Source organism: Rhinatrema bivittatum, chromosome 9 (assembly GCF_901001135.1).
Source record: "Rhinatrema bivittatum chromosome 9, aRhiBiv1.1, whole genome shotgun sequence".
Taxonomy (NCBI): domain Eukaryota; kingdom Metazoa; phylum Chordata; class Amphibia; order Gymnophiona; family Rhinatrematidae; genus Rhinatrema; species Rhinatrema bivittatum.
Window position 1 is genome coordinate 168,773,934 of NC_042623.1, and position 20,456 is coordinate 168,794,389.

Sequence of the window (20,456 nt, forward strand, 5' to 3'; positions counted from 1 at the left end):
GGCACTCGTTCCATTTTTGACATGTGGCTGTGACACAAATTAGTGTATTCTTTCTCTTGTATATGTGCTGTTTGGTTTTGCGTGTTGACATTGTATTGCTGTTCTTTTCCCTCCACCCCGCTTCAACAGAACCAAAAAATGCTTTACTGAGGCTAGCCGTGAAGTTTTTCCCACCAGATCCTGGTCAGCTGCAAGAGGAGTATACAAGGTAAAATCTTTTCAAAGTAAATATATTAGTAGACAGTACTACAGTATGCTAGAAACTAGTTTATATTCACTTAAGAGTTAACATGCAAACCAAAAAGTTGATTATTTTAAGATAAGTGGCTTTGCTATTTGTTTTTATGCTTGATTATAAATAAAAAAATTTTTTAAAAATACCAACTGATCAACAATACTCTTCCTCACACCTTCACCCAGATTTTGATATCTGTTCTTGATATTTGTTCTATCAAGTAGAGGAGTTGCCTGCTGTAGGCTGTTCTCAAACTTGAGACTCCCTTGTTGTGAGCAGTGTTGGCTTCTCGTCCCCTTTCCTATATACTGAAACATCACTGATGTTGATGCAAAGACTTAGTGTAGCACCTCTGAGCTTCCTCCATGATGCAAAAGTGAACTGTGTGACCCTGATGTTGATGTTGGATGCTTAAGCTGAAGGAGGATGTGAGTGATTGCACTCAACTAGAGAGGTAAGATAACCAATCGGTTTAATTTGATAGTGATACTTCTGTTGCCAAAGATTTGGTGTGGGGTTCTTCAGGAATCTTTCCCATCTCCACTTCTTTTTAATATCATCTTACATCCTTTTAGTAAATCAATTTCATCATATGGATTACCCATTTATATGTTGATGATATTCAGTTTGTGGTACCATTAGGGAATGATCCTGATGGAACCATTGTATGGTAGAATGAGGTTTGGAAATTGTGAGATGACTTGTTTGACAGTAGGTTGGTGTTAAACTGTAGTAAGACTGGATCTACATGTTGGAAAATTGCCATTGATAAGTTCTCTGTTATACCTGTATTTGAAATGAAAACACTGGGTTTTAGATTGAACTCATTACTAGATTTTTAATCTGAAGTGGCTGCAGAGGCACAAAATGCTTAGTTTAAATTGAGTAAATTTACATTGGCTACCTATCTTGTTTGGGAGTAAGTTTTTTTTTTTGTACTAGCTTTTTAAGTGTTGTGAAATAAGGGTGGTCCTCATTTGAAAAATTGTCTGAAGTGGTGCATACGTCCAAGAAATTTGAATCTAAATCAACAAGGGCTATTATGTGTGCATATAGCCCATCAGACCAGATACAGAAATAGTTTCACTGTGGTGGTGGCCCCTATGTGGAGTAGTTTACCTGTGGATCTCTGGCTGGAGCTCAATTTGACTTCATTTAAAAAAAATAAATAAATAACTTGACTTTTCAGAGAATAAATGAATACTTCAGAGAGAGGTAAAGGCCTATTCAGTGACTTCAGTACTATGAGTTTTATGTATTAGTTATAAATTTGTGGCTCAAAGTGTGATTTTACTGAATAGTTTTGTTTTATATATGTTTAACACCACCTACATCAAACTTTGACCAGGAAGGTAATTTAGAAATGTGTTAAACTCATGGGGGCCGAAGGTTGGAAACTGCTAGGGTGTGCCACCTTAAGTAACATAGGGAACACGCTCAGCTTTGGAGAGAAGGGAGCAGTTTGCATTGCTTGGAGCACATCCTGTTTAGCCCAGAAGGCAACCACACTTATATTTATTTTCTTACCATACGGACAAGTGGAACCAGAACAAGTGGATTATGCACCTCTACCAGCAGATGGAGAAGGAGCAAAGCTGATGTCACTATATCTATATCTATACCTATCTATATATATATCCCTGTACTGACATCAGCCTGCCAGTATTCTCCAGCAGATGGTGGACATGCATCTCCCTACTGAGGATTGCTTAAATATTTGAAAGGAGAAAAGGAGATTTATTCGCCTCGCTGTCTTGTGGTGAATCCTTATGGTCCCTCCCTCCTTTGAGAATTCCTGAGGTGATATCTTTGATCCCTCCCTCAGATGAGTGCCTTGGTCTGGTAGCTGCTTTTTCAGCCGGCATGGACATAGCTGTAAAAAAAAAAAAAAAAAAAAAAAAGGAGAATTAATTAGAGATTCCTCTCCCCTCCGATCTCAGTGCTTGGTGGGCTGATCTGATGTTCGTTCCCACATCTGGAGGAGCTTAGGGGACGTGGGCAGCTTGGCAGGTTGAGCAGCCTTTTTGGCTAGGCCCCGCTCTCAGGCTTATCTTGTGAGCTACGTGGTAGGCTGTGACAGCATTTTCGCATGTTTTTTCTTGCGCGTAAAACTGCCCTCTTCAGTTTCATCAGTTCGTGCTTGTGCATCCAGTTTGTGCGCCTAGTTGGGCGCATAGGGGTGTCTACCTGGGCACCCAGTTGTGTGCGCATATATGCAGTTGTTGGGCGAGCTATCTGAAGCGTCTTGCCATGAGCTCAGTTTTGTGTGCTTATCAAGGCACAGGTTTTGGACGCCTAAATTTTGGGCTCCTAACTTTTTGCAGCACAGACCCATCTGGGCGCACTGTTATCAGACATCTTTCAGGGCGTAGAGACAACCTGATGGAGCTGGTATCAAAGAATCCTAAGCGCCTTACTTTTTATGCTGCTTGTCATAGTCAGGCATCTCAGCCTGGTGTTCCCTCTAACTTGACAATGCTCCCTCTAACAGAGGGAGAATTGTCTCCATCTGATTTTACTAAGCCTGGTTCTTCCCAGCTTGATTCGGGAATGGGACAAAGAGTTGCCAGAGGTCTCGCCTGATTTTGGGGCTCCCCTAACTGGTGTTTAAGCGAGGGAAAGTAGTTCAGTGGGCGCAGGACTGATGCCCCCTGGTTTTGGCATGGATCACACTGCCTTTTCTTGGGTAGAATTTTTTCAAGGACTGCAGTCTTTCCTTCAGGCGCAGTCCTCTGCCCTGGCCAATCTTCATAAGTCAGATTCTCAGGCAGTGGATCCCTGCACGCCTGGTGCTGTGGGTAAGCGTCTGAATATGCCTGGATCTGCTTCAGGGTTCCCAGATAGGGACCCAGATGGCACGGATGATGAAGCCAATCCTTTCTCCCTGGAAGATGAAGAAATTCCTTTGGGATTGGAGCTGTATAGAACTAGGTTTCTTTCGCAGAGATGAGTTGCTGGCGCTGATTTCCCGGACGTTAAAGATGCTGGGCGTACCGGGAGGTTGAATCCATGTCTGAGCCAAAGAAAGATCCCATTTTGATTTCCTTGTGTAAAGCTTCATGTTTCTTTCCTATTATGGAGATCATTCAAGAATTGATTGATCTTAAATGGTGTGCCCTAGAAGCTAATTTTAAAGGGGGATGGGCCTTGGAAGGGCTGTACCCCCTGGATCCAGCGGCAAGAGAGCTTTTGTGTTTTCCGAAAGTGGATGCGCTTGTGTGTGCCGTACCAAACGGATGACTTTCCCCGTAGAAGGGGGAGTGGCCTTGAAGGATGCACAAGATACGAGAATTGAGGCTATCCTTAAGCAGGTTTTTGAGGCAATGGCAATGAATTTGCAGATAGCTTCCTGTTCCCTGGTGGCTCGCTCTTGTTTTCTCCCTCTCAAGAGGTCGATGAGTCTGGTGTGAATTCCAGGGCAGTGGAATTACAGGAGCTGCCTTTTTTGACAGGTGCGGGCTGTGATTTGGTCCACACCGGCCAGAGAAGTGGCTAGGCCAGGCATCAGCTCTGGCAGAGAAATTTGTCGGCCAGTACAATCTCAAAGTCTAACCTTATGAAATTGCCCTTTAAGGGCTTGCTCTTGTTTGGGAGCGAGCTGGAGAAAATGGCCAATAAGTGGGGTGAGTTTCAAGTCCCTCGGTTACCAGAGGATAAGAAACACACTGCGCTCCTGCAGCATGAGAGGTCATGCTAGGTTTCAAACATTTTTGACGCTACAGAGGAGCGGCCTTTCAGAGGACTCTATTTTTGGGTAGGTCTCAGTCCTTTCGTCCCAGGCATCCCATTGGGGCGCAGGCTCGGGTGGTGGACCCCCTGAGCCCCCCCAGTGAAGATGTCGACCCACCCCTGGGAACAGGAGAGGAAGGGTGTCTCCTCTCTTTTTTTTTAATTGGAGATTGTTTTGATCACATCAGACCAGTGGGTTCTGGAGGTGATAGGAAATGGCTATGCACTGGAGTTTCACAGTGTTCCTTGGGATGTTTTTCATGGTGTCTCCCTGCAAGTCTCCGCAGAAGAGATTGGCAGTGGAGTTTACATTGTCAAGACTTCTCAGCCTGTGGGCTGTGGTTCGATATTCCATTTATTTCATTGTGTAAAGGAGAGATCTTTTTGCCCCATCCTAAATCTCAAGGGGGTCATTTGAAGGTGACTCGTTTTTGCATGGAAACCTTGCACTCAGTGATAATGGCAGTGCAGTCGGAGGAGTTTCTGAAGGTGTACCTTCACATCCCATCTGCTCTGAATTCTGTTTTTCGCAGTTTTGGGGTTGCATTATCAGTTTTGGGGCGCTGCCTGTTTGGCTTGGTCACCACACCCACAACTTTTTCCAAGGTTATGGTGGTGGTGGCGGCGGCAGAGTTGAGAGAGGATGGGATTTTGGTAACTTGTATTTACACAATTGGCTAATTTGGGCCAAGAGTCTGGTAGAGAGCCTTTTACTTTCGTGCAAGGTGATCTCCCTGTTTCAGGAGCTAGGCTGGGTGGCGAACCTGACCAAAATCAATCTTCAGCCATCTCACTCACTAGAGTATCTCGGTGTTTGGTTCGACAAAAAGCAGGGCAGGGTATTTCTGCCAGAGGGTCTTATTCAGAAGTTAATGGCACAGGATGTCTATTGACAAATACAGTACACCTGACAGTGTTGTCTTATCTACAGATATTCTGATTGATGGCAGCAACCCTGGATGTGGTACCTTAGGCAAGGGCACATATGAGCCCCTTCAGCACACTCTGCTGTCTCTTTGGAGCCCACAGTCTCTCTGGATTATTCAATTCGGCTTCATCTCCTGATGGAAATATGCATGCGTCTGCAGTGGTGGTTGCTAGCAGTTTATCTAAGAAAGGGGGTTTCCCTAAGATCACTGGACCTGCTTATACTCACCACAGAGTGAGCCTCCAAGGTTGGGGAGCTCACTGTCAGAAGTTACCTGTGCAAGGGTGCTGGAGTACAGAAGAATCTCTGTGGAGCATCAATTGGCTAGAAGCCCGTGCCACCTGGTTGGTATGCTTGTGATTCGGCAACCGAATGCAGGGTTGAGCGGTCTGGATAATGTCAGACAATGCAACAGTGGCTTACAGCAATCGGCAGGGAGGAACCAAGAACCTGCAAGTGTCACAGGAAATAACCCAACTTATGGAATGGGCGGAAATGCATCTTCAGGAAATCTCAGCCTCACACATAGCGGGGAAAAGACAGTGTAAAAGCCGACTTTCTCAGCAGACAGAGTCTGGATCCAGAAGAGTGTTCCAGCTTGTAGTGGTTTGTTGGGGCCTTCCATTTCTAGATCTCCTGGCGACTTTTCACAATGCAAAGGTTACTTGCTTCTTCAGTTACATGAGAGATCAAAAGTCCTTGGGCTGCTCTTGTACAGGAATGGCCAATGTTGGGCAGAATGATTCGAAGGATCAAGAGTCATATGAGAGTGGTGCTTCTGGTGGCACCAGATTGGCCCAGGAGATTGTGGTATGCAGATTTGTGAAGGCTCCTGGTGGACTTACCCTCTAGTTTCCTGCTCACAGGGGTCTTCTATGGCAGGGGCCTGTTCTTCACAAAGATCTGACTCTATTTTGTCGTATGGTATGGCCCTTGAGAGGGCTCAGTTGCTGAAGTGTGGATATTCTACTGCGGTGATTACTACCTTGCTACGAACAAGAAAGTTCTCCATTTCCTTAGCCTATGTGCAGGTTTGGCGAGTATTTGAGGCTTGGTGTCAAGATTCAGGGGTTCTTCCTCATTCAGTTAAGATCCCACTCATTTTGAAATTTTTGTAGGATGAATTGAGTTAAAGGGTTAGCCCTTAATTCATTAAAGGTACAGGTGGCGGCTCTTGCCTGTTTCTGAGGTCAAGTGAATGGTGGACCCTTGTTGGCTCATCCAGATGTGGCCTGATTCTTAAAAGGAATGAAGCATCTTCTTTCTCCTGTGCGGTTTCTGGTGCCTTTGTGCAGTCTTAATCTAGTTTTGGAATTTTTAGCGGTCCCCACTTTTCAACCATTGTGTTGCCTCTGCTTGGTTACTGACCTTGAAAACTGTGTGTTTCTTGTGGAAATTTGTTTGGCACGTGGATTATCCGAATTGCAGGCCTTGCCTTGCCAGGAGCAGTTTCTATGGGTGATTCCGGGATCTCGATTTTCACTTGATTAGGTCAATTTCCCTGCCATCTTGGACAGAGAAAGAGATGCAGAGGAATATCGCCTGTTACGGCCCATGGATGTCAAGAAGCATATCGTGAGGTATTTGGAAGTTTCTGAACCCCTTTTGAAGACAGATTGCCTGTTTGTACTTCATGGGGGTGAACTGGCATCGCAGGCTACAATAACCCGTTGGATTAAGGAGGTAGTCATGGTCGCATATGTGGATGCTGAGCAGCCGTTGCCTAGTCAGGTTAGGGCTCATTCCACTAGGGCTCAAGCAGTGTCATGGGTGGAGATTAGATTGTCTCCTGTTGACATTTGCTGAGCTGCAACGTAGTCCTCTTTATACACCCTTTTCCAGGCACTACTGCCTGGATGTGAAGGCCTGGAAGGACACAACCTTTTCACGTGCGGTGTTCAGACTGCAGGCAGCCTCCCCACCCCTGTTCAGGAGTAACTTTGGTACATCCCACTTGTTCTGGATCCACCTGTCCATATGGTAAAAAATGAGAAACTACTACTTATCTGATAACTTCCTTTTCTTTAATAAGGACAGGTGGATCCACCTTCCCGCCCTTGGCTGCCAGATGGTCGTGCTATTGTCGCCCTGGGTGGCTGCATGTTCCAGGGGTTACTGGTAACATATTCCAGTCCCTAGGCTAATGTTTTCCTATTGGCTGAGTGCTGGAATGGTTATCTGTTAATAAAGTTTGTTTGTCCACAGTTGGCTTTTGCAGAGAACAGTGGCAGGCTGATGTCACTGTAGGGTATATATACACCTTGATGTCAGTTTTGCTCTGTCTCCATCTGCTGTTAGAGGTGTATAACGCACTTGTTCTGGATCCACCTGTCCTTGTTAAAGAAAAAGAAATTATCAGGTAAGTAGTAATTTCTCCTTATCCACGATCTGAGGCAGATAAATATTAATTCAGGTATTGCTGAGACTGCAGTGGGCTGCTGGTGGGAGGAGGTAAGCTGTTCTCCTCTGGCTGGGGTTGGGGGTTGCAGGGGGAACTTTGGTGCCCTCCTGGCCACAGCTGCTGCTTTCATGGGTTGGTGGAAGAGGAAATTCGTGTTCCAAACTTCAACACTTATTTTTTGAATGGGTGGATGGAAAGGAGGTGGTGGGGGGGGGGGGGGGGGGGGGGGTTTTGCTGCTCAGCCAGCCTGTGGTTGTGGGGAGAGTTGTGAAGAAATTTAGGGGATGGGGTGGGGTCCGGAGGGAATACAAGTGCCCTGGCCACTGCTTGGTGGAGGCACCTTAACCGCAGATTTCCAATTTACTGGCATGCAAATGGCCCATGAGTTAAAAAAAATAAATAAAAAAATAAAGCTATTTCCATTTAGCATTTTTTTAAAACTCACAGAATATTTGCATGCCAGCTTACTGCATTCTGTGGGCCCTTGTTGTTTTACCACGCATTTTAACAAAAACTAAGGGTCATAAAATGAATTTCTAGGGGGATGACTCAGAACCAACATCAGGAAATATGTCTTCATAGAGAGGGTGGCGGATGCCTGGAATGCCCTCCCAGAAGAGGTGGTGAGGATGAAAACAGTAAATGAATTCAAAAGGGCATGGAATAAACATTGTGGGTCCCTGACAGCTAGAGGTTGGAAATGAAGAAAAGGGGTGCTTGGGAGTAAATGCACGGAGCAGCAATTACTACCCTTAACAGAAGGAATGGGGGGTAAACAGCACGGAGAGGCAGTTACTACCATGAGCACCTTGCTGGGTAACTGTTTGTTGGATCAATCGTTCGTTACTATGTTAAGTTATGCTAAAATATAACTGATTTTAGCATGGGTTTTATTATATTGACCTTTTAGGAAGCTAGAAAGTCTGTAAGACTTATGTCTGGAGTATTATAAGAATGAGAGCTTTAAGCAGCCGGAGTGCAAATAACTTGTTGCGCTCATTTATCCCCTTCTTTAGGTATCTGTTTGCTTTACAAATCAAGCGAGACCTAGCAGAGGAGAGACTGACATGTGGTGACAATACGGCAGCACTCCTTATCTCTCACCTTATGCAGTGTGAGTATTGCCTCCCTCTGATTTTCAGAACCTCATCTCCTCCCCCCTAAACCCCCCCCACCCCCGCTGGAACCTACAACTACTGCTGTTAAATACCGTTTTAAAAAAAAATTATTTTTCATTTCAGCACATGGCATTTTTTCTAAATTCCACAAAGCAAGTGAACTGGTCATTTGCACAGTAGCTGAGGGAGAAAAAAGTATTTTAAAAATGGCAGAGTAAAGTTGTAGGGACTTCTGCAGTCCTGTTGTGTGTTACATTACAGCCTGGCAATTTTTTTCTAAAGATTTTTTTTTCCCCCCCTGTAAATTTGTAGCCGGAAAAGCTTGCCTCATAAGTGATCCCATCTCAAGCACTTTATTTCTGTTTTTTAAATGGTTATCGAAATCAATCAGATCTCTATTTATGTCACACTTTCTCTCCAGGTGCTCAAGGGCATGGAACAATTAACATAGTGTAATGAAAACATAAAGATAAATCACAATTTAATGTACAATAAAAGCCAACATACACAATGCAAATATGTAACACTAATAAGAATCATAAACTTTAAATCTGAGTGGTCAGTCTATAATAGGGATGTGAATCGTTTTTTGACGATTTAAAAAAATCGTCAGATATTTTTTAAATCGTCAAAAATCGTTAAGAGTTGCGATACAGCCCACCCGACCCTTTAAAAACGACCCCTTAGCTTCCCAGCCATCCAGTGCTCCTACCATGTGACAGGGGCCGGCCAATGGCACGGATACCCTGTCACATGGTAAGGGCAAAGGGCCATCAGCGCCATCTTTGTGAGTGGCAGCCGACGACCCGAGAACGGGAGATCGCTCCCGGGACCACCACTAGACCACCAGGTAATTTTAAAATGTTTTGGGGGGATCGGGAGGGTGGGGAAGCTAAGGGGTCGTTTTTAAAGGGTCGGTGGGTTTTTTTTTATCGGGCCATCGGCGCCATTTTTGAGTGGCAGCCAAAATGGCGCCGATGGACCGAGAGCAAGAGATCGGTCCCCGCGCCCCCACTGGACCACCAGGTACTCGTAAAACGTTTTGGGGGGGTTCGGAAGGGTGGGGGAAGGTAAGGGGTCAATTTTAAAGGGTCGGGGCCTTACTAAAAAAAAAATAACGATGTGAATCGGAACCTATTCCGATTCACATCACCACCAATCAGATTTTTTTCCCCCTCTAGCCGAACCCGATCGTTAAGACGATCGGGCACACGATTCACATCCTTAGTCTATAACGATACTAAAATGTCTTAAAACCAAAACAACAACAAAGAAGGTGAAAGCCTGACTTACAATGGTTGTAAGAAACAGCAAGAGCCAAAAAGCTTTCTTGTTGTCCAGTTTCTTGTCTTTAATAGTTGTCAGTGTTTATGTGGCCACTCAGATGTATCATCAGATATTTAAATCTTAACAAAGGTTACACAGTCCCCCAAAATGGACTGTGTTTTGTGGGATACTGCGTCGGGAGGGACCAGACATCAAAGGTCAGTGAGGAAGTATACGTTTTTTTTTTTTTCTAAATTTCTTTAAATTCAAGTGCACAAAACTGGTTTTAAATGGATGATCTGCTTTAAACCAGACAGTTTCGTGTGAAACAAGATCTGTGTAACCTTTGTTAAGATTTAAATATCTGATGATACTTCTGAGTGGCCACATAAACACTGACAACTATTAAAGACAAGACATTGGACAAACACATTTTTTTAGCCCTGTTTTTGCTGTTTCTTAAAACCAAAACAGCCAATAGATCATAAACTTTCCATTTTACTAAAATTTATTGGTAATTGCAAGATAAAGTTCTTAAAATTCCCTAATGGTGTGCGTGTGTGCGTGCGTGTGTGCGTGCGTGTGTGTGTGTGCGTGCGTGTGTGCGCGTGTGCGTGTGTGTGCGTGCGCACTTGTGGTTTCCCTGGGACTACCCCACTTATTTCCTGCATCTTTTTGGTAACAGCCGAAATTGGTGATTATGATGAAACGGCGGATCTGGAGCATCTGAAAACGAATCGCTACTTGCCGCACCAGGAGAGAGTGCAGGAGAAGATCCTGAATTTCCATAGGCAGCACTTGTAAGTTCTCAGCCTCGACCGCTCTTCAGGCAATGCCTTCTGTATCGGGATAGGAGCGCAGACGGGAGTTGTTTCGGGGGGGCTGTTGCATTTTTTTACTTGTTTGTCAGCTGTATAGAGGTATCTTTTGTGTTAGACTCGGATAACTACATGACATGCAGTAAACTGTGCCCCAAAAAGGCCTAGGCGTATAGCTGCGATGTAGTAGTAATATTTTGGAAGTAAAAAAGGCAGTTCCTCTGTAGTTTGAGAAATTTATGGATTTTAAGTTACAAATGGGCTTTTTCCTTTATGTAGTGTCATGTCAAGGAGCAGCATGTAAAAAAACTTGGATGTCTTGAAGTGGGTTATACAGAAAATTACACAAGTGATAATATTTCAGAGGAGTGGTTTATTTTATTATAATTTTTTTTTTTTAGACATTTTGTACTGCATTACCTTTTTTGTATTTCATTCATATCTCTCTTTTTTTTTTTCAATGAAAAACCTTTTGTTTGCTAACAATAGCATATAAACATCCACCAGGTCATTCACCAACATACATTAATACATGAATACGCAATGTATCATTGAGTATAGGACCCCCTCCCCCTTCCCTTGTCAAAAGTTTAGAGGAGTTTTGATCCTGAAAGATTAATAACATCATGTCTGAACATTTCAGCATATTCAGCATTATGGTCTGTTGTGTTATTTTAGGCAAGCCGAGTTAGTGCCAGAGGCGTGACTGCATCCCACCCACCAGTGGTAGATCAGTTCACCAAAATTAAAATCCTTGGTCACATGAGAGGTTTGCAGCACTGTAAGCCCTCCATAGAAGAGAGAGTATTGCTTTTTACCAGCTCCCATTTTTAGGCTTTGTAAAAGTGTGTACATAGAGAGAACAGAGTCTAGAGCAGGGACATTTTCATGTAGGGCTTCTGTAACAAGACCCGCAGCACTGAACAAGGCATTGGTGAAACTAGATTTAAAATGTTCAGCCAAGCAAGTAACGCAGTTAGCTTAAAATCCTGTTATAGTTTTAAATGTGGAAATGGACATTTCTAGGTTTACATTTGGATTTCATTGCTATGTGTCAGTGGGCTTTTTTTTTTTTTTTTTTTAAACCAATCTAGGTTCTCCGAATGCGGCAGCATTTGCTCTGTGGAGGGATATGAAAAGTAGCACTGAGAGAATCCGTTGGTAGCCATCTGTCTGTGCTAGTTTGCTCATTATCTAGCTGTCTGCTGCTAAGTAGATTTTGCTACTTAATGGATTAGTAAAATTAGAGCAGCTTGTTCTCTGACCAGTCTGTACAGATTAGCATACAGAAAACTTATGAGAATGGCAATTACTTATCTGTAAATGCTTCTTATTGGTGTACACATCCTGTGGCATAACCTCTGCTGTTCATCACTTTGAAGACAGTTTTACTACTGCAGTTCACTCGGATTGTTGTGGTGCTTACAGCCTACATTTGTCTTAACGTGTGTTATTAAATAAAATCCCAAAATGCCAAATGGGTTTAGCTCTGTGCAAAAGCTGATTTTTAAGTGTGGTGCAATTTTGTTGGGTGAAATTTTTGCAGCTTAAATCCTGTTGAAGCCAGCTGATTAGCTGTCAGTTCTTCAGGCTGTGAAATAGTGCACCTCTTTTGTAGAACGTTAACATTTTCTGTGTTAAATTTTATTTAGTGAAACACTATGGGCCCGATATTCAAATCTGCTTGGATATGTAACTTAGCTGGGTATGACTTATCCGGCTAAATTACAAGGGATATTCAGCGGCATGGCTATGCCGCTGAATATCCGTGTATAAGCTGATGCTTAGCTGGATAAGTTATATCCGGCTGAGTTAAACCTGCTCGCTAACTTATTCGGCTAAGTCAGACCTGCTATCTGGCTAAGGCTGAATATCGCCAGTTAGCTGGATTAACTTATCTGGCTAAGTAGCGCTGCCCCAATCCACCCATTGCCTGCCCACAAATTGACTGGCTAAGAATTAACCAGATAAGTGACTTATCCAGTTATATTCAACGGCCCGCAAAATAGTTGAATAAGTCCTACTTATCCAGCTATTCAGGGCTGAACGCTCTTTGAATATCGGGCCCCATAAATTCTCTTTCAAGGACATGAAGTTTGCTATCTCTCCCAGATAGCTAGCTTTTAAATTGATGTGCCCCTCAGGCTTCAATCTGTCAGGGTTTTCCTTTTCCATTCACATTCTGCAGGGTATGCTCTCTGGCTTCCTTTTGTAAAGAATTTGCTCTGGTGGTGGCATCCTGTATCCTCTTATCTTCTTTCTCCCCAGTGGCCTGCTTTGTTTCTTTCAATCCCTTGCGGTTTCTCTGGCTTTTGGATAGTTTTTTTTTTTTCTCTGCTGGCCCACGTCATCTTTTGATCTTTCGGTATGAGCAGCTTCCTTGAAGCCCTCTGGAGCTGCTGAATGAGAGCTCTGAAATGTAAAAGCCTCAGAAATTGGCAGGAACTGTGTAGGTTTTGCCTGTGTGGGTTCCCCCCCCCCCCTGCCCCCCAGTATAAAATTATGTAATGTCACTCACAAATAAATGTTCAGATTTGTTTTTAGCACTGAAAAATGCAGTTCGTGACATTAAAATCAAGCATGTACATTGTTTTCTCCATGACAAGCAGGACATGAATTAGCCACACAAGCGGGTAACAACATCCAAGGACTGCGAGATGGAAAAAAATCTCTGTGCTCAAAATAATAATAATAAGGATTTTCAGAGCATGCATGGATCTTACTGTGCATCTGCCACAGCACAAATCTTGTCAATCTTTTTTTCTTCGGCTGGTGCAAAAGTGCACCTTTAGTCTGTCTCCATCAGCAGCTGATCATCAGATTTTTTGCTTTCAGATTTGTTCACTTTTTTTCTCTGTTTTTTCTTTTAACAAGTCTCCCAAAAAAAAAAAAAAGTAATTACTTCCTCTCAAAAACTGCTTTCTACCTTGCCTCAACTCTGTTCACAGTGGTAGATAACAAGATGGCGTTTAAAAGATGCTCCTGTTGGTCCTATAAAATAATTTCATTTGACCAACGTGACTGCTACATTCAGTGCATTAGATCATCCCATGACATACTTAACTGTACTTCTTGTACCCATATGTCCCTCCAGGCCCAAGAAATCTAGACGCTACACCTCACTCTCACCTCACTACAGTCTCCCAAAAGTACATCCCTGCTTGATGATATGTCACATCCTGCCTTTGTCCCCAAATTGGTGAAAGCAATTCCATTCATTTTACAGGAAGAAGCGGAATCTGAGAGGTGTGCTATATATTCAGACCCAAAACAAGCCGCAGTTTCATTTCATAGAGTACGCAGGAACTCCAAACAAGAATGTGGCAAATACCCATGTCTAGTAGCAAGGAAGTTGGATCTCAAATGCAGAGTTCAAACTTGGCCTGGATATCAAAAGGTGCAGCTGCCTCATGAAACCATAGTAGTACAATTGAGTTTGAAAAAAGCAAAGTGTTCTAAGACACATTCTAACATCCCTCTGGGAAAGATGTCAAGTTATTGGATAATGTGGCAAGAAAGATTTTTCAGTCAACTAGGTCAACGTCTAGGGTTGCTGTTCATCAACTTTATATGGTACAAAATGTTCATAACTCCTTACAGAAATTGCAAGATATGTTGCAACACCTTCCTTCAGACTCTATGTATTTTAATCATATACTACGAGAAGCAGATGAATGTAGGAAGCATCTAATTCAATCAGTTTATGATGGTCACTATACTTTTTCCAGGATGTCTGCAGTATCTATTGGAGCCAGAAGGTTAGTGTGGCTTTGGGCTTCAGATGTTTGTGAAGATGTTCACAAAAAACCTGATGAATTTCCTTGAACGGGGATAATCTCTTTGGAAAGAAAGTAAAACAAAACAATAGACATTGTTGTACTGGGTCAGACCAAGGGTCCATCAAGCCCAGCATCCTGTTTCCAACAGTGGCCAATCCAGGATGCAAGCACCTGGCAAGTACTCAAACATTAAATAGTTGTCATGCTACTAATGCCAGTAATAAGCCATGGATATTCCCTAAGTCAACCTGATTAATAGCAGTTTATGAACTTCTTCTCCAGGAACTTATCCAAACCTTTTTTTTTTTAATCCAGCTTCACTAACTGCCTTAATCACATCCTCTGGCAATGAATTCCAGAGCTTAATTGTGTGTTGAGAGACAGAATTTTCTCTGATTTGTTTTAAATGTGGAACTTGAAACTTCATGGAGTGTCCCCTAGACCTTGTATTATCTGAAAAAGTAAATAACAGATTCACATTTACCCGTTCAAGTCCTTTCACGATTTTAAAAACCAATAACATATCTTCCCTCAGCTGTATCTGCTCCAAGCTGAACAGCCCTAACCTCTTTAGCCTTTTCTCATAGGGGAGCCATTCCATCCCCTTTATCATTTTGGTTGCCCTTCTCAGTATATTCTCCAGTGCAACTATATCTTTTTTGGGATGCAGCGCACAGAATTGCACAGAGTACTCACAGTACGGTGTTATCATAGAATGAAAATCATAACATTCTACTTTTTATTCACCATTTCCTTCCTAATAATTCACAACATTGTTTGCTTGTTTTTTTTCTCTTTTAACCACTGCAGCACTCTTGGCCAATGATTTCAATGTATTATCCACTGAGACGCCTACGTCTTTTTCCTGGGTGGTAACTCCTAATATGAAATCTAACATGTAATACAACATGGGTTATTTTTCCCTATAGGCATCACTTTGCACTTGTCCATGTTAAATTTCATCTGCCATTTTTATGCCCAATCTTCCAGTCTCACAAGTTCATTCTGCAGTTTATCACAATTTGCTTGCAATTTAACTACTCTGAATAATTTTGTCGTCTGCAAATTTGATCAGCTCACTTGTTGCATCCATTTCCAGATCATTTATCAGTAAATTACAAAGCACTAGTCTAAGTATAGATCCCGGAGGCATGCCGCTGTTTATCTTTTTCCACTGAGAAAACTGACCATTTAAATCCTACTCTGTTTCTTGGCTTTTAACCAGTTTGCAATTCACAAAAGGGCATTGCCACTATCCTATGACTCTCTGATTTTCTTAGAAGCCTCTCATGCGGGAATTTGTCAAATGCCTTCTGAATATTCAAATACACTACATCTACCGGTTCACCTTTTATCCACATGTTTATTAATCCCTTCAAATTAGCAGATTTGTGAGGCGAAACCTCCCTTGGGTAAATCCATGCTGGCTGTGTCCTGTTAAATCATGTCTATCTATATGTTCTGTGATTTTATTCTTTAGAATAGTTTCCACAATTTTTCCTGGCACTGAAGTCAGGCTCACTGGTCTGTAGTTTCCTAGATCACACCTGGAGCCCTTTTTAAATATCAGCATTATATTGGCTATCCTCAAGTCTTTAAGTACAATGAATGATTTTAATGATACATTACAAATGACTAGTAATTGGTCTGAAATTTCATTTTTTAGTTCTTTCAGAACCCTGGGGTCTATACCATCTGGTCCAGGTGATTTTTCTACTCTTCAGTTTAATCTGGCCTTCTACATCTTCCAGGTTCACTGTGATTTGGTTCAGTTCATCTGAATTTTCACCCTTGAAAACCGTCTCGGAATGGGTATCTTCCCAACATCCTCATTAGTAAACATCAAAGCAAAGAATTAATTTAGTCTTTATGTGATGGCCTTATCATCCCTAAGTGTTCCTTTAACCCATCGATCATCTAATGGTCTAACCAACTCATGTGCAGGCTTCCTGCTTCGGATATGTTTTTAATAGGAGTTTGTCTCTACGGCCAACTTCTTTTCAAATTCTCTTAGCATGTCTTATCAGTGTTTTACATTTAACTTGCCAATGCTTATGCCATTAGCAATGGTAACATGGAATAGACTTAGTTTTTGGGTACTTGCCAGGTTCTTATGGCCTGGATTGGCCACTGTTGGAAACAGGATGCTGGGCTTGATGGACCCTTGGTCTGACCCAGTATGGCATTTTCTTATGTTCTTATGTTCTTTTTCTTATTTTCTTCATATGGATTCTTCCAGTTTTTGAAGGAAGTTCTTTTGGCTAATATAGCTTCTTTCATCTTGCCTTTTAACCATGCTGGCAATCGTTTGGCCTTCCTTCCACCTTTCTTAATCCATGGAATACATCTGGTCTGTGCTTCTAAGATAGTATTTTTAAACAATGTTCCCGCTTGTTGTACTCTCATGACCCTTTGTAGCTGCACCTTTCAGGTTTTTTTTCTAAATAATTTTCCTTATTTTGTCAGTCTCCCTTTTGAAAGTTTAGTGCTAGAGATGTAGATTTACTTATTGTCCCCCCCTTCCAGTCATTAATTCAAATTTAATTATGATCACTATTGCCAAGGGCCTTACCACTTCATCACTCATCAAATCCTGCATTCCACTAAGAATTAGATCTAAAATAGTTCCCCCTCTCAATGGTTCCTGAACCAATTGCTCCATGAATCAGTCATTTATTTCTTCCAGGAACTTTACCTCTCTAGCATGTCCTGATGTTACATTTACCCAGTCAATATTGTGGTAATTGAAATCTCCCATTATTACCACACTGCCAAATTGGTTAGCGTCCTTAATTTCTCTTAACATTTAATTGGCTGTCTTATCATTTTGGCCAAGTGGACAGTAGTATACTCCTATTACTATACTCATCCCTGTAGGGGGATTTCTGGATCTTACCCCGCCTGTACACTGCTTCCTTTTTTCAGCAGTCCCTATGAGATACACATCCTGAGCATTTGAGTAAAATTTATTCAGGGGCTACCATAAAGACACTATTACAGGGACAGTACTTAATAGGGAAACAAAATATAAGAAAAGTTACAAAAGCATGCTTGACATCCAGTGCTTATCAGATTACAGAATTAATGCTAGCATCACATCCCTCTAGACTGAACTTGCATATGTAAAGAGCTAAATAGTTTTAACTTCATAACTCATTAAACCGGGATCGGAGCCCACAGTTTCACACCAACACAAGACTTGCAGTGACGCATGCTCTCTGGGTCCTTGCTCTGGCAGTCCTTGCCCTTCTCATTTCTTTATCTCAGAGCTAGAGAGAACAACCTTTGTTACAGAAGCAACGGGTTGTTCAGCTCTCTAGTGTGTGGGTCCAGCTCTGCTGTGCCCTTTGTTTCTGCAAGTTGCTTTTCAGACCAGGTGCAGGGAGACTAGGGTGGTCTCTTCTGGATGGTTTCTGCCCATTATTTTTTAATTAAATATTGGGTTATTTGGTAGCAGCAGTCTCAGCATGACAGTGGCATCTGAACTTTCAATGGAACCAGCACCTAAAGCCATTAAGTAAAGATACATATGTATGTGCTCTGGTATGGTGTCTGAATCCTTCAGATCTATTTGAAAGGTCAGTGTTTTCACCAAACTCAATTTTAAATTATGGTAACCATGAATGCTCCAGCTAAGGATGAGGAACTGTTTGTTCTCAAGATACTTGGTCTCCGTAAGAGAAGTTATTCAGCATAAATTATGTAGATCAGAGAGCAATCTTCAATGCTCTAAAGTTATTCAATCCCTGGTTGAAGAACGGTGGTGTTGATCAAAACAGACAAGCAAGTACTGGTAGCTATGTTCTGTATCAACTAACAAGGTAAAATTGCTTTTTTCAGCCTTTTAGGTGATCTGCTGTATTTGAAATGAGCTAGTTCTCAAAACTCTGGAAACCAAACTCTAATAGTGAAAATTCAGGATGAGTTTCTAGTTCCCATCAACTTACAGTTATCAAGTTATTGAAAGATATACCCCATCTTAACATCCAATTAAAGATCCTCCTGCTCCTTGGAATCTTTGTGGTCATGGCTCAACTCATGAAAGCACCGTTTAAACCTTTGGTGACAACATAACTAAAATTCCTTACTTATAGTTAACTTCTGCCCAAAGAATAAGCAAATTGCAAGCTTTGGTCTTACATGCTCCTTATACCCTAATTTTCCACAACAGAGTAGTTTTGAAAATCCATCATACATTTCTACTAAGAGAGGTCTCTCTGTTCCACTTAAATCAATCCATTGTGTTGCTGACATTTTTTCCAAGACTACACATCCAAAATGGTGATTCATACATTGGATTGCAGAAGAGCTTTATGGCTCTGTATGGCGAGAATAAAGTTGGACAGCTATTCAACCCAGTCAATCAGGATTTTTCAGTTACAAAAAGGACTCTTCATGTGCATCTCTTATTGTTATGATCAGACAGGTAAAAGCCCATCAAGACAGGGCTGCTGCATCTTTTTTCTCCACTTTCAAAGCAGGTATTGTATGTGCAAGGTTGCCACCTGTTCTTCTGACCATACCTTTGCTGCTCATTACTGCCTAGGAAATGCTTCCCGTCGAGACAGTTTTAGCCAAGTAGTTCTCAAGATATTGCTTAATTCCTTCAACTCTACCTCCATCCCCTAATGCAGTACAGGTTGCATGTTCCACTATGAATATAGAAATATGAAAAATGCTCACATGCAACACTCAGCTTGGGAGTCCCCATTTGTGTGGCTGATTCATGTCCTGTTTGTCTAGAGAGAAAGCAAAGTTTGCCTACCTGTAGTAAGTGATCTCTGTAGACATCAGGGCAAATCAGTCTCACAGTCCCATCTTCTTCTTCCTTAGAGTTGAAGGTCAGTTTGCTATAAAGACTGAGGAGACTTGTGCTGCAGTGGATGCATGGAAAGGTTCATGCAAGTTCAGTAAAACCTTATCAGATTTTTTTTCCTGAGCTCTTAGAGAGCTTTTCCATCTATGTACCCATTGGATGACATTACCCTCTTGTGTGGCAGATTGTCCTTATGTCTTCAGAGAACACCAGTTATAGGTAAGCAACTTTACTTGGGTCAAAGGCAGAGATTTGATTTATGCTGGCGCTTGTGGTTCTCTGTATGATGCCTCTTAAGATGTAAGAAATGCCCTCTTGTATGTGTTCTGGGCAATTAAACCAGGGATTCTCTAATCTGTTCTTGAGGGCTGCTAACAGATCTGGTTTTTAGAAAAGCCAAACTTATGCAAATTATCCTGGTTTTTAGATTAAATGTGCGCAGATATATCTGAATACTCAGTTCGGACATCCTGAAAACCAGATCTGTTTTGCTGCCATTGAGGACCGGAGTTATTCTGAAGTTTTTTTTCCTCTCAGTTAACCTGAATGACATGATCTTTATATCGGACAAGTGACATCTATTAACTTATTATACAACACCTATAAAACTACCATTCATAATTGTGTGGGTTTTTTTTTTGTTTGTTTTGTTTGTTTTGTTTTGTTTCCTTAACTCACAAGAGTTAAGGAAAGCACCTCCTCCATGTCTTTGTTTTGGAAGGGAGTGAGGTGCTTTGATCTGCATTTTTCTCTCTGCACAAGTGTTTTATACTTAAGCTAAGAGATGGAAGATTCCTTCCTATCCTCTTTACCATGGGTGATGGGGAAGGCAATTTTCAAAAGCCATCTACCCAGGCAAAAGGGCTTTTAGACAATTGCCCATCCTAGATGTAGGTAAAAGTATGACATTGTCACAATGCCAGTACTTCTATTTGCATTTTTGAGTCTGTCTCTCTGGCTGGGGTTAGGCTGGGGGAGGTAACAAAGTGCATAGTTTTGCATTTTCAAAACTGTATTATTTTGATTGGAAAAAAAAAAGCCACAGAAAAAGGAGGCGCAAATTTCTGTGGATACTTTTACCAAGGTCTCATTTCCCAACCTTCTAGCTAGTTGGGTTTTCAGGGTATTTATAATAAATATGCATAAGATAGATTTGCATATACTAGATGTCCAATGTATGCAATTCTGTCTCATGCATATTGATTGTGGTTATGCTGAAAACCTGTCTGGATAGGTATGCCTCCAGGAGAGGGCTGGGAAACACTGGTCTAAGGGAAAGTACATAAATACTTTTCCTTTGAGAATTGGTGTAAAGCCCACAGATAAAAGTACCCACGGGCTTTGCATCAAAATGCTAGGTTTGAAA

General features: G+C 42.0%; 1 protein-coding gene across 3 annotated transcripts in view; it reads left to right on the plus strand.

The window, feature by feature from the left end:
• Positions 1-20,456, plus strand: part of FARP2 (FERM, ARH/RhoGEF and pleckstrin domain protein 2) — a 354,029-nt gene that overhangs the window by 146,496 nt on the left and 187,077 nt on the right. For all 3 annotated transcript variants that reach the window (XR_003858526.1, XR_003858525.1, XM_029614957.1), the window contains exons 5-7: positions 130-208; positions 8,310-8,407; positions 10,363-10,477. Coding sequence is in view for 1 of the 3 variants with exons in the window: in XM_029614957.1 (XP_029470817.1) it covers positions 130-208; positions 8,310-8,407; positions 10,363-10,477 (292 nt within the window). In the remaining 2 variants the exon portion in view is untranslated. The remainder of the gene's footprint in view (positions 1-129; positions 209-8,309; positions 8,408-10,362; positions 10,478-20,456) is intronic.